A 15113-nucleotide genomic window follows, 5' to 3' on the forward strand; every position below is an offset into this window, starting at 1 on the left:
CGACTTTTAGTGAAAGTGAACAACATTTTTGAAGTAAGAAGTGTAAGGAGCAATGGGAAGGCATACAAATAATTGTCAGTAAGCGCTGAAAAGCTTTTGCTACAATCTTTATTCGTACAAATATGTCATCGCTGTAAATTTTGTAATCCCAAAAATATACAAATTTTGCTCATCTCCACCACTATAAGTAAATGCGAGCTCACAAAAAACATACTTTTTGAGAAGTACTTAGTGTTGCCATAAATTCTGTGACAAATTTTGCAATGTATACGGCGAGAACAAATTCACAGTAAAAAGTTCCATTACTTTTGATTTTGCATTGTCTATTCATAGATTATAAACCGTTTCGTGGCAAATTTCGCTAGTTAATATTGGACTGGGGAATTGCACGACTTATTTCTCAAAAAAGCGCAGTACAGATGAAGCTCCACTTCTTTGTACGCTATTTCAAAAACCCTGGTAACTTAGCATATAGACTCAGAACTCAGAAAGTCCTGGGGACTCCACGTTATTCAATTTCCAAACTCGTTGTTGTGTTTATCGGTTATTGAACGTTCGGCACACACTTAGGAAAGCAATGATTATCTTTTAATCCACATTGCAGAAGCTGCGGGTAGCTTTCAGAGAAGAAGATTGTTGAGCACTTTCTCTGTAAATCAGCGGCTTTGGCTGTTAGACCGTCAAGGTCGCTGGATGCTCTTTCTTCGACAGCTCAGGGCAGTGCTCAAACCTAAATCCCATCTATCTTCTCCATTACAGCTGTAGCTCTAGCTGCGTCTTGATGTTGTTCCACAAATGGAAGGACCTATAGTTTTAAGCCGACTCCTAATGGCAGATATTTTTTATGAGGAGCTTTTTCATAGCTGAAATACACTCGGAGGTTTGAAATTACCTGCCGAGGAGAGCCGCTACTGGAAAAACCTTTCTCTATCAATTTACTGTTTCAAGCTCGGAGACTCGATCCTACGCACTGCCGAATGGTAGTTACGCACCAACCCATTCACCTTCTTACCTACGTAATATTTCCTTCCACAATAAGGCTTTATAGTCTCTACTACTGAGCTCCCTTCCAATGTTCGGGCAGAAGAACAATTTTAGGCTTAAGTTAATTAAGATCTAAATAAAAAAGTGAGCATCGCAATTTTACATTATCAAATACGTGTATTACCTGGTAAATATTATAATTTATGCATTACATACAAACTAATATGGTTTTTTTTTGTCAGGGTAATAAATATCGAAACTATGTAAATAGGCGACGCACATAAAAAAATTATGTAGACTAGTGATTCGTAACAATGTTTAAATTAGATTAAAAACAAAAAACGTTTAGAACTAAATCAACATCTACAGTTAAAATATATCAATCCACTTAGTGACACACTAGTCACGCGTGTGATCACGAATCCAATCCAAATATTGCGAAACTCTTGTATAGACGCCAGGATAGCCAGGCTCTCCGCATTTGTTGCCGAACGACACCACGCCGAGTTGCACCCAGCGCGAGTCAAAGCGCATCATAAGTGGTCCGCCAGAGTCGCCCTGAGAAAGCAGTTTACTTTAGTATAAAAATAAGCAAAAAATATAGAAAAATGTTACCTGGCACGCATCCACGCCACCATCCGAGTAGCCGGCGCACACAAAGTTCTCATTGATGGGTTGGAAGTAGGAACGATCGCAGTCCTCATTCCGCCAAATCGGCAATTCAGCTTGGCGCTGTGTTGTCGACTCTTTGCCACCATAGTAGGTGGTGCCCCAACCAACTACAGTCGCACGACGCCCAGGCAGACGTTCCTTAGGCGGCGCACGTCCCGCACGCGGCAAACAAACTGGGATGACATATTTGGACTTACGCACCGGCTTGTCCAGCACCAAAATGGCGATGTCGTTATAGAAGCCAATACGTGAGAAACTGTGCAATGAAAGGAGTGTTTGAGTTACAGAACCAATCCACTATCTAAAAGATCTACATACCGCTCATGTGCGCGCACTTCTTTCACGGTAAAGGTGACCGGTGCGGAGGGCTCAGCATCGGTGGATAAATCAATATCGCCCAGACGCACAGTGAATTGACGCGCCGCAAAGCTGTAAGAGAAGATAAGTGGTCAAAATTTAGTTTAATAAAAAATGTTAGCCTTTTTACTTACGGTTTTTGTCGTGAGTCCCTCGTGCAATGCGCTGCAGTTAGAATATACTTCGTGCCAATAAGCGAGCCGCCACACCAGAACTCGGTACGTTTGGGACCATGCAAGAAGATCGCCGCCATCCATGGCCATTGGCCATTCGGTGCTTCAACTCCGCCCACAATACGTCCTGCCGAATATTCCTGCTGTCCGCACTCTTCCGGATCAACTATGTTATTGTTGCCTATGAGTTCCAATTCATTGCCCAACGGGTTCGGTGTGGTCGTGGTTGTTGTTGTTGTCGAGGGTTTAAGCTGTGGTATCAACACCAAGCTCGGTGAGGAGGCTGGGCGTTGTGTAGTTGGTCGCTTCGTTGTGAGCGCCACAGTCGGCGCTTTCGTGGTCAGCCTGAGCGGTCGCTGTGTTGTAAGCACTGTTGAAGACTCTGCTAATGGACAACAGACACCTGGCACGAATAAGCTCTTAAAGCAGAGCGACTCGCGCAGACTACTCAAATTCAGCAGCAAAGCTGGACAGCTGCTCAAATCTTCGCAACGACCCAGACGTCCGCTAGGTGTTTTGCAATAGTTCTCCACATCTTTCCCAGAAATATCCTCAGTAGTGGTTGTAATCTGATCAATGCGATCATTTGCGATGTGGCTGGTTGTTGGCAGCGTCGTGGTGGTGGGTCTTAAGGTGGTTGGTGGTTTGTTTAACTGTTGGGATTGTCCGGTTGCACTGCCATTGGCTGGGTTGGTTGCCGCGGGTTTCTTCACCTTATTGCGGTTCTTCTTCTTCTTTTTCTTCTTCTTTGTCTCCTTGGTTTCGACAAACATCGGCTTAGCAGGCGTTCCGTTTTCACCCACACGCTTGTCGGCCATCAACAAACCGGTCAATTTTTGCTCTGTGATTAGATTACTTTGATTAAGCAGTGGCGCGAGAATTTTCGCTGTTGGGCTTATATCATTGAACTTTCTAGATGGCGTTGCGGTCGTTGTTGCAATAGTCGTAGCGCTTGTAGTACTTAGAATGCCAGCAGTGGTCGATTCAACACCACTAGCACTAACTTCATTCGCCGCTGGTGCCTCATATGAATCCGGTTTCGAGTCATGACCACCGCGCGTTATGTCCACCAACAGATGGCCCATTGTGTTGAGAGCACCCAAAGTTTCCGAAATGCGATTGAAAGCCGATTGTGACAACAAACGTGGCACTGACTCATCACTACTGCTATCTGTGCTGCTCTCCTCACCGCTGTCATCATAGTACTCGTCGCCATCATCATCATCCTCATATTCAGAATTTGTATCTCGACTTTCAGATTCTGAATCGGAATCAGAGTCGGAATATGTTGACTCATTGCTAATCTTCAGGCGATTTGTCTGATTCCATTTGTTAGTCTCCACTCGTCCAACTCGTCGAACATTCTCACCCTTTGCGGGGGCTCGTGAGAATGGTGAGTCCGATTGCGACTGAAAAAAAGACGCTGCCTTAAAAGTAGATATGAATCCAAACTTTATGCTTAACTAAATAAACCGATGCTCTGTTCAGTTTGAAACATCTTAACTTACATTGGTCGTTGGTCAAGTGTCTCGGCTCGTAGTCGTCATCTGAATCCGAGCTGGTTGCTTGTACCAGCCCTTGCGACAGGAAAATTACAGAGAGCGCTGAAAATGGAGCAAGAGAAATGTATTATAAATATGGTGGTAGAATTTACTAATGAAGAAAGTACTATTTATAACAAATATGCTGGGATGCTGAAAATGATATTATTCGAACCCTAAGAATTTTTCCGATTTTATTGAAACTAACCGGAAAAATTAAGGATTGCCGTATTTGATGATGTGCTAAAGCTTTGCCTATTTCCCAATCAATACTAAAGGTTTTTATATCCTCTTAGACCCACCGAACCACCCAACAAGGCCTGGACAAAATATCGGCTTGTGTACTAAAAAAATAAACTCATGACGCTTTCAAACAGCATTTTTTTACAGAATTGTATTCAGATTATGCCGAAACACATGAGTTGCCCACTTTTGTATAATAAAATTATTTATTTATATTTACTTAATCCAAGAATTAACAATCTTACAGACTACGAATAGCAAAGAAAAACTTAAAACTAAAAACGTAATAAATTCGAAAGCTTGAAAAAAGGTACCCTTGAAACAGAAAAGTCAAGGAAGACGGCATAACTAATAGCACTAAATTCACAATTCACGATAAATAGGTCGAGCGATTGGAGCATTAGAGAAATAGTTAATTCTCACGTAATCCTCATCCATGTATACACAGATGGCTCAAAACTCGAGCGCAGGTGGGTGGAGGTGTATACTCCGAGCATCTGGGGATCTCCTTCAGTTTTCGGCTCCCCGACTACTGTAGTGTCTTTCAGGCTGAACTGATGGCAATAATGAAAGCCGCGACACTGGTACAGTGTGATGCGATATCTGGAAATGACTTCTACATTTTCACTGACAGTCAGGCGGCGATAAAATCCCTCGCAAAACAGTCGACAACCTCAGAGGTAGCCATGAAATGCCGCACATCTCTTAAAGAGATGCCTGAGTCATTTCGCTTAAGGATAATATGGACGCCTGGCCATTGCGACACTAAGGGTAACTGCGGGACCGATGAACTAGCGACGAGGACCGAGGAAATAGACAATAACATAGGCATATCCTTACAAATATGTAAGCTACTTATCTTTGAAGAAATCGTAAGAAAAGCAAACGAAAGATGGCGTAATGAAGCCACCTGCAAAATCGCCCGGCAACTGTGGCCGACTCTCAATGCTAAACGCACAGAATCTTCGCTAAGCCAAAATAAACACAGCCTTCGCAGACTGATTTCAGTCATAACAAATTGGAAGATCACAGTTCTGCAGAAATAGGAGGTATTCTAAAATTTTTGAAAAGCACACACTGGTTTTTGGAGAATTAAGGAAAGCTCCCCACGCGGCATCACAATGGGCTATGAGCCTGAGTGTGTCCCACAGGACAACCGTTTCAACCTAACCTAACCTAACCTAATCCCCATAGAACGGAAGTAAGCTACGAAAAGTAAGATCGCCTGAAAAGTGAAAAAATTGAATAGTGAATATTCATATCTAAAATATAACAACAGTAAGTACAAAAAATATACATATCTTTTGAATTTGTTACGTGGATTATCCTTTTTTTCAATTTAACCAGTTTTTTTTAGAAAATGGGCCGAAAGTCGGATTTGACATCGGGACAAAAGCAAAAAATTGCAGTTCTTTTGAAAGCCAAGAACCTGAACTATGCAGACATAGCAAAAACCGTTGGCGTCTGTGGTAATTGTTGCCAAAAAGTGGAAATATGCCAACAACGTTTTAGCGGTAACTTCAAACAATCGCCAAAATTGTCGCCGAGAACGCATCACCTCAACCCGGCAGGATCGCAAAATCGTCCAAACAGTTCTCTGGAACAGAAATGCTTCAAGTCGGATGATTTTAGGAGAGGAATCTGGAGTAAATATTTCGGGAAGAACGTTACAACGACGCCTATACGAAAATGAACTTTTTTACAGACGCCCAGAGAAAAACCAAAACTGACACCGTGTATGCGAAATCGGCGGAAACTTTGGGCACAACTTCACAGAGACTTCGACGCGAAATATTGGAAAAAAATAAGTTAAAAAAAAATATTTTTTCCTTTGTCAAATAGCACTTTTTTGCTGTTTTGTTTTTCTTCTTACAGATCGTCTTCAGCGATGAGTGCCGATTGGAAGCGGTCACAAAAACAGCAAATTTTGTTCGCAGAAGAGCTGGAGAACGATATTCTCAAGATTGTGTGCTTCCAAGGGTCAAACACCCCCCAGAGTTGTGGTTTGGAGCTGTATAATCTCAGAGGGATCAGGTTTCCCACAATTTGTTGAGGGAACAATGCCCTGTGTCCAGTAAGTGGACGTGCTGGAAAACGTTTTGCCGCCATATTTAGAAACCCTGAAGTGTCCGAGAGACGAATACACCTTTATGCAAGATGGAGCTCCTGTCACACATCCAGGATGAGCATGAATTGTCTGAATTCAATTGAAATAATGGTTTTGCCATGGCCTGGCAATTCACTGGACCTTAACCCCATCGAAATTTGTTGGACATACCTCAAATCGGCAGTATACCAGCGGAATAATACCAAGGAAAACATCAAAGATGTGTAGTATAATGACCAAAATCTTAAGGTGAAGATAACACAGTGCGTAGTCAGTATGCCTCAACGAATTGCGGCCGCCTTAACAGCAAGGGGAGGAGCCATAAATATTTTTAATGCAAAAATGTCAAGAAGCTTTTAATAAAAACAAATATGTAAACTTTTTTAAATGCTTTAAAGCCGTTTGCTTTTTATTCGCTCTCAAAGCCACAAATATATCATTTTTATCATCGGTCATAATTCAAGGGCCAGGTACTGTATATACACCTGTGCTCACATAGTTGAGACACTTCGAAACTCTAAATTTTTTCGTTCTAAATTTTTTTCGTTATTTAATTATTATAAAAATTTATGTAGTTTAAAATACTGTATTATGGAACAAAAACCTTTGTAGGAAATTTGCGAAAATTTCAAAAATTTCAAAAAATGATCATCAAAATTCTTAACTTTCTAATCGGCATCTTTAGAAAGCTTCTGAGTATGTAACTTTATACATAGTACATTAAATTTTAGTACAATAAAGTGAAAGTTTAGAGTCGCTCAAATGACGCGCTGATTTTTGCCAACTTTTTTTTTGTAAGCAATGTTGACAATTTTCCTCCATATCAAAAACTTCTAAACGCATGCTATGAGGCAAGGCGAATCTATTAAAGGTGGTGTTGGTAAATCAGCTGATATGCTTTTTTTTTCTTTCGCTGTGTCCATGTGGCTGTCAGCACAGAATAAAACAAGGCGAATTAATTTTTTGTTTTCTACTTTTCCAATACTTTGCCGTGACAATCAAACATACAAAAGATTGTTGTTGGTCTAGTGCCACCACCTTTGTTAAATGCGCTTTGCTATGAGAAAAAATTCAAAATTTTCTAAAACTTCAGATTACAAATTATAATTTTTTTTAATTTGTTAAAATATTTTGAAATTTGCACTGAGGTTGACACTTCGTTTATAAAGTTTTTGTTACAAAATGAGCTGTAATTTAATCAAAAAAAAATATGACGAATATTGTAAAAAGATGAAGTGACTTAATTATGTGGGCGCAAGTGTGTATTAAAAACACAGATAAATAAAATATATCAAAAATTAGTTTTTTTTTAATTCGTTTTCTTTTTCAGAGAAGAAGATACCAAAGCACATGTGCTAAATATGTCGATCGGCAATCCGAGCTCTTGTTTACAAACGATTTTTAGCAGCCATTTTTTGCGCATTGCTTTTGCATAATTTTTTGCTCACTTCGTAATTTAAACACTTAATAAATGCAACTTAAAGTAATAAAAATATTTATGTAGGTTAGTTATAAAAAAATGGATTTTTAAACACGCGAAATGTTGGTCAAACTTTAATGGTTCATTGATTACTCACAGCAGTGGCATCATAAAGTAGTGAAACGGAAAGAAAAATAATAAAAAAGATGGGATTGGTGTTAAGTACGGGTGAACTCCGCGGAAGTCATGTAAAGTTGTTTGGGTTTCTTTAATTATTTATTTTTTTTTTGTTTATTTATTGCGACTTTTAGTGAAAGTGAACAACATTTTTGAAGTAAGAAGTGTAAGGAGCAATGGGAAGGCATACAAATAATTGTCAGTAAGCGCTGAAAAGCTTTTGCTACAATCTTTATTCGTACAAATATGTCATCGCTGTAAATTTTGTAATCCCAAAAATATACAAATTTTGCTCATCTCCACCACTATAAGTAAATGCGAGCTCACAAAAAACATACTTTTTGAGAAGTACTTAGTGTTGCCATAAATTCTGTGACAAATTTTGCAATGTATACGGCGAGAACAAATTCACAGTAAAAAGTTCCATTACTTTTGATTTTGCATTGTCTATTCATAGATTATAAACCGTTTCGTGGCAAATTTCGCTAGTTAATATTGGACTGGGGAGTTAAATAAAATCGCAGTGCAGTGATTGCATTACTGAAGTGTGGTAAAAGTGCAAGTCAGATTTACGAATGGCTGAAAAACAACTTAATATTTCGGGAATGTTTGTTTACCGCACGATCAAACGTTTTTTCCAAAAGTCTGAAGTCACAGATAGAAAAAGAAGAGGTCGCCTTCGCGTCGTTCGAGCCAGTGCAGCCATAAAAGCTGTTTGAGAAAGAATTGGCAGAAATCCCCTTAAAAAGCAGAAAATCATATCCAGGGAAATAAATGCATCGACCAGATCCATATCAAGACTAATTAGAGATGATTTCTACATGAAAGCCTTCAGTCGCTCAACTGGTCATCTTTTGGTAACGCGCTTGAAGAAAATTAGACTCGACAGATGCAAGGGGCTTCTTCGGTGGCACGGTGTAGAAAATTTTCACTGTTAATGAAATTTTTCTTAATAAATTGAAACTAAGCAGGCGTACAAAATTTCATTACTCTAGGAGCACACCGTCTATTTTTTTGTCAACAAATGTGTGAAACCATACCACTGTACCTCGTATTGTCAGAAAGATCGTCACTAGCAGCCACTTAGCCATCATTAAAAAGTAATACTCTAAAAACACTCTCACGCATAAATTGTTTTAGTCCCAGGCATACCCTACAAAAACACAAACACTTTCTACTGAAAAAGAATTCGCACAGCTGCATGACGTAGCAAATGATAATAAAGGCTGATTACACAAATACACAAATACAGCTAGGCGCAACCTTGAACTATAAATATTACGTAAGTTTTGATAATTCACTTCTTAAGCTGCTTATCAAGAATCCAAAATATATTAGATTGTTATGAAAAAAAGGTTTGAATTACTTAGTACATTACAATGATTATGCGGTTTTTTTTCAATTACGAATTATCTTTTGATATCTGAACAAGCGGACCTAGAATGATGTTGACTCTTTTGAATTACATGCGTTCTTCTTCTTCTTAATTGGCGCTATAACCGCTTACGCGATTTTGGCCGAGTTCCGGCGCCAGTTGGACACACCAAGTGAAGCCAAGTCCTTCTCCACCTGATCTTTCCATCGCAGAGGAGGCCGCCCTCTTCCTCTGCTACCACCAGCTGGTACCGCATCGAATACTTTCAAAGCCGGAGCGTTTGTATCCATTCGGACGACATGACCCAGCCAACGTAGCCGCTGGATCTTTATTCGCTGCGCTATGTCTATGTCGTCGTAAAGCTCATACAGCTCATCGTTCCATCGTCTGCGATATTCGCTATTGCCAACGTGCAAAGGTCCAAAAATCTTACGCAGAATCTTTCTCTCGAACACTCCAAGCGTCGCTTCATCGGATGTTGTCATCGTCCAAGCTTCTGCGCCATACGTTAGGACGGGCATGATGAGAGTCTTGTAGAGTGTTAGTTTTGTTCGTCGAGAGAGGGCTTTACTGCTCAGTTGCCTACTTAGTCCAAAGTAGCACTTGTTGGCAAGAGAGATTCTACGTCGGATTTCAAGGCTGACATTGTTATCGGTGTTAATGCTGGTTCCTAAGTATACGAAGTCTTTTACAACCTCGAAATTATAACTGTCTACAGTGACGTGGGTGCCGATACGCGAGTGCGCCGACTGTTTGTTTGAAGACAGGAGGTACTTCGTTTTGTCCTCGTTCACCACCAGACCCATTCGCTTTGCCTCTTTATCCAGTTTGGAGAAGGCAGACTAACAGCGCGGTTGTTAAGGCCGATGATGTCAATATCATCGGCATACGCCAACAATTGTACGCTCTTATAAAAAATTGTGCCTGAGCGATTAAGTTCTGCGGCTCGTACGATTCTCTCCAACATCAGGTTAAAGAAGTCATACGACAGCAAGTCACCCTGTCTGAAACCTCGTTTGGTATCAAACGGCTCGGAGAGGTCCTTCCCAATTCTGACGGCGCTTCTGGTGTTGAGCAACGTCATCTTACATAGCCGTATTAGTTTTGCGGGGATACCAAATTCAGGCATCGCGGCATACAGGTAACTTCTTTCCGTACTGTCGAATGCAGCTTTGAAGTCGACGAAAAGATGGTGTGTGTCGATTCTCCTTTCATTTGTCTTTTCCAAAATTTGGCGTATTGAGAATATTTGGTCGATGGTAGACTTTCCAGGTCTGAAGCCACACTGATAAGGTCCAATCAGTTGGTTGACGGTGGGCTTCAGCCTTTCACACAATACGCTCGCTAGGACCTTATAGGCGATATTTAGAAGACTAATCCCGCGGTAATTGACACAAATTGCAGGATCGTCCTTCTTATGGATTGGGCAGAGCACACTTAAATTCCAATCGGCAGGCATGCTTTCATCCGACCATATTTTGCATAGAAGCTGATGCATGCACCTTACCAGCTCCTCGCCGCCATGTTTGAATAGCTCACCCGACAGTCCGTCGGCGCCCGCGGCTTTGATGTTCTTTAGCCGCATTATCGCTATTCTCACCTCGTCATGATCGGGTAGCGGAACGACAATTCCGTCGTCAACGATTGGGGTATCGGGATCTTCACTTTCTCGGTGACATGCGCAGCTGTCACTGTTTAATAGGTTCGAGAAGTGTTCCCTCCATAATTTAAGATTGCTCTGTACGTCAGTCACCAGTTCACCGTCTTTGTTCTTACAGGAAAAACATACGTTGCCTCTCATTAATCTAAAGATTTATAAGCATACTTTAACTAAAAGTTTGATAATAATATTATAAAAGAAGAGCGAGTCTCCTTTAGTAACAAAGATATTCAAAACAAAATTGGATGATTCAATTTTAGCCACCTACTACATATAAAGCCCTCGCCTCATTTGACATGGTGTTTTTTGGGTGTTTCTTTAAACCATTGTTAAAAAATAAAAATTTTTGTTTTTCGTTCGTTAAAAAAGTTGTCAGCCTTTAAACAATGGTCTTCACATGGGAATGGACACAGACATAGCCGGTTCTACTACACCGATTTTGATGAAATAAATTGTAAATAACGTAGAGTTGATTTCGTCATTGTGTCGTTATCGATCATTTGGAAAAAAATCTGTTTAGTATTTTTTCGGACCTTTAAAGTAAAAAAAGGGTCAAAAAACGATTTTTTCATCTTTTAAGGATCTCAGATCACACGATAATTACATTCATACCGAACAAGAACCTTTTTGTCTTTTTGATTTCAGACACTTGTGAGTTTCGGAATCCGCTTGTTTTTTGTGGAAGACCATTTTTTAAAGGCTGACATTGTCTTGAACGAACCTCGTATCGGCAAAAAATTTTTTATCAGTAGATTAACAAATAAAATACTGAAAACAAAAATAAAAACTCTTTTTTCGTTTGCGTTTTCCTCGCTCTTAGAGAAACACCGAAAACAACACCATTTCGAATGAGGCGTAATACCGTGAATTTTATATCCGTTAAGTGCTATCTGATCCATGAACATACAAAAGGTCTAAAAAAAAAAGGTCAGTGTATATTTTTTAAAACTTTCATATCTTTTAAGACTTTCGCCAAAATATTTTGGAAAAATATTATAAAGATTTTAACCCCGAGATCTCAAGATTGTGATGTTTTTCGAGTAACAAAAATGCAGCCATCAGTTGATACTAAAGCAAAAAAATATATATATTTTACCAAAAGAAAGTTCCCATGAATCCAAATTACAAAAAAATGCTTAAGAGCAAATTCTCTTACTGACTTAAACGACTTTTTGGTCATATAGAACTGATAAAAATGTTCCTTAAAAAAATTAAGCAAAACCTCAAAAATCATACACCTGTGTTCAAAACAATAGGAGCGCGACGAATTAACGAGTTTTAACATTTCTTTTTGTGCATATAATTTTTTTTTATGTTTTTATACATTCTACAGCGAAAACCATTTGACTTAAGACTCCAAACTTTGTACAGAATTCATAGTACTTTTTATTTAAAACTAAAAAACAAATATTCTGCGCATGAAGTTGTATAACCCATTTAATTCTTGTATAACAAGGTGCAAGTTTGAAGTGGCTAAAATTTCTCGCTGATTTTTGAAAATTTTTTTTCGCTGAGTTGTAGAGAGGGGATAGAGCTTCAAAGTTTACTTAGATTCGCAAAAGACGCAGACGTATTACAAGATGTCTACTACAAAGAAACGTAAGGGTCTAGCTCCATCTGATAACACTAAGGTTCAAAAGGTCTATGTGAAGGCTTTCAGCCAGCCAGGTCAACCTAACCTAACCTTCGCAGAGTTGTTGAGCAGTTTCTTCTTCATGAAAGATTTCCGAACGAGTGCTTTATATGGAAGAAAACAGTCAACATTGTATGCAATTGTGGAAAATCAACGCCATTTTCGAGCAACTTCAAACTTATATTTTCTTATATGGTACTAAAATTCAATGGCTATAAAACTGCATACCTTGAAGTTTTCTAAAAGTTCTGATTAAAAAGTTGAGTTCTTACAAAATTTCGGGATTTGAGGTATTTGGTAGAATACACTTTACTTTTATAGCCAAGTAAAAACTGAAATTAAATTAAAAAAAGGAAGTTGAAATTTGGAAATTCGCACTCCCCTAGAGCAGAGGTGTATGATTATTGATTTTGGGGGTTTTGATTTAGATTTGTCTGACTAAAAGATACATTCCTGCTTTATTTTATTGTTTTTATATTACTTCAATTCAATATTAATTAAATAAAATTACACTAAATTGAAAAAATATATAGGTATTGAAATAATAGACTAAAGCAGGGACACATTTTTTTGTCAGAAATTATAATTTTTTTAATATTTTTTTTTTATTTAAATTGTTTTTTGTCTTTTTTTTTAATTTAAAATGTTTTTTATTTTTTTTTTTTAACTAATAGGACTATGAATAAGTTCGTTTCGGTTTTACAACAGATGGCGTAACTTGATTATTATTCCATCGATCCACATTTCCAAACATTCATTGGAGAGCTACTATCGTAAGGCACAAACGTCAGTATAAGTTTTTTATTTGAAGCGTAAACAACAATATTTTTACCACACTTGAAAATGTCGAATTTCGTGCCAAATAATGTGTTTTTGCGGGGAATTCTTCTTCATTATTTTAATATGAAGAAAAAAGCTGCCGAAAGTCATCGTATCTTGGTGGAAGTTTATGGTGAGCATGCTCTATCTGAGCGAACGTGCCAGAAGTGGTTTGCACGCTTTAAAAGTGGTGATTTTGGCTTGGAAGACGAAGAACGCGAGGGTGCGCCGCCAAAGTTCATGGATACCGAATTGGAGGAATTGCTCGATCAAGATCCGGCTCAAACGCAAGAGGAGGTTGCAAAAACTTTGGGAGTTGATCAATCAACCATTTCCAAACGTTTAAAAGCCATGGGAATGATCCGAAAGGTAGGCCATTGGGTGCCGTATGAATTGAAGCCAAGAGACGTTGAACGCCGTTTTATGGCATGCGAACAACTGCTTCAACGGCACAAAAGAAAGGGTTTTTTGCATCGAATTGTGACTGGCGATGAAAAGTGGGTCCATTACGACAATCCAAAACGTCGGGCAACGTATGGATACCCTGGCCATGCTTCAACATCGACGTCGGCGCAGAATATTCATGGCCTGAAGGTTATGCTGTGTATCTGGTGGGACCAGCTGGGTGTTGTGTATTATGAGCTACTGAAACCGAATGAAACGATTACGGGGGATGTCTACCGACGATAATTGATGCGTTTGAGCCGAGCACTGCGAGAAAAACGGCCGCAATACGCCGATAGACACGACAAAGTTATTTTGCAACATGACAATGCTCGGCCACATGTTGCACAAGTGGTCAAAACATACTTAGAAACGCTCAAATGGGATGTCCTACCCCACCCGCCGTATAGTCCAGACCTTGCGCCATCCGATTACTATCTCTTCCGATCGATGCAACATGGCCTGGCTGACCAGCACTTCCGTAATTACGATGAAGTCAAAAAATGGATCGATTCGTGGATTGCGGCAAAACCGACCGAATTTTTCACAAAGGGAATCCGTGAATTGCCAGAAAGATGGGAAAAAGTAGTAGTAAGCGATGGACAATATTTTGAATATTAAATTTGTAACCATTTTACGTCAATAAAGTTTCAAATTTCGAAAAAAAACCGCACGAACTTATTCATAGTCCTATTAAAAAAATAGTAGAGCGATATCTATTAAAATTCATAAAACGAGATGCTAAAATAGTACTTCTAGTTTCCATAAAAAACATTATGGGTATTGAATATCGCTTGTTAAAACCATTTTTCGTCAAACAATTTTCGATGGCATGGATCATAACAATTAACAAAAAAATACTTTTCTTTACAGCAATTCTTAAATTTTCCCATATTTTCAAACCGAACAGGCGAGACTAACTTGCACTGATGTTTCTATGTCTTGTACCGAGACACTCCACTTAAATTTCTCGAATGACTTCTTAATTTTTTTCACTGTTGGTCGATTATCGACGACGAACGAAAATATCCACAACTTTAAAAATTTAGAATTTTCGCGGATCTACCATTTTCGTAGTACATTTAATTATTTTTATACATTCCTTGTGAAATCTAAGTAATATTTATTTCACAACTGTCAAATAAGAAGCCAACGAACTGGGGCAGCTGTCAAAAATAGAAGCGCTGAAAAAAAGTTGAATTTGAAAAGGAGGTATGGAAATGGGTTAAAATATTTATTTTTATTTTTATTTTTTACAAGCCAGCTGTGATAAAATATCTAGTATGGCCTATATTTATTGAAATATTTCAACTTCCGGTTGATGATTAACTTTTATTCAAAAATATTGACAGCCAATACTAAATAGTTTCCTTCTAACCATTACAAATGTTGTGGCCATTTGAATAAAAGAGATGGCAACATCAAAATTCAGTAATTAAGTACGACTTACAGTTATGTCATATGCAAGTACTTAACCTCATCTGCTATGTAAGACACAAGGCGCGCAC

General features: G+C 38.8%; 1 protein-coding gene across 1 annotated transcript in view; it reads right to left on the bottom strand.

Moving 5' to 3' along the window:
- Positions 1–512: 512 nt before the first annotated feature.
- LOC128867974 (uncharacterized) overlaps positions 513–15113 on the bottom strand; it is a 38504-nt gene continuing 23903 nt past the window's right edge. Inside the window, exons 2-6 of the mRNA XM_054109636.1 lie at positions 3695–3790; positions 2148–3609; positions 1975–2085; positions 1600–1912; positions 513–1542 (exon numbers count right to left, since the gene is read on the bottom strand). Coding sequence (XP_053965611.1) covers positions 1384–1542; positions 1600–1912; positions 1975–2085; positions 2148–3609; positions 3695–3790 — 2141 coding nt within the window. The 3' untranslated portion in view covers positions 513–1383. The remainder of the gene's footprint in view (positions 1543–1599; positions 1913–1974; positions 2086–2147; positions 3610–3694; positions 3791–15113) is intronic.

The sequence above is a fragment of the Anastrepha ludens genome, chromosome 2 (assembly GCF_028408465.1).
Source record: "Anastrepha ludens isolate Willacy chromosome 2, idAnaLude1.1, whole genome shotgun sequence".
Lineage (NCBI taxonomy): Eukaryota > Metazoa > Arthropoda > Insecta > Diptera > Tephritidae > Anastrepha > Anastrepha ludens.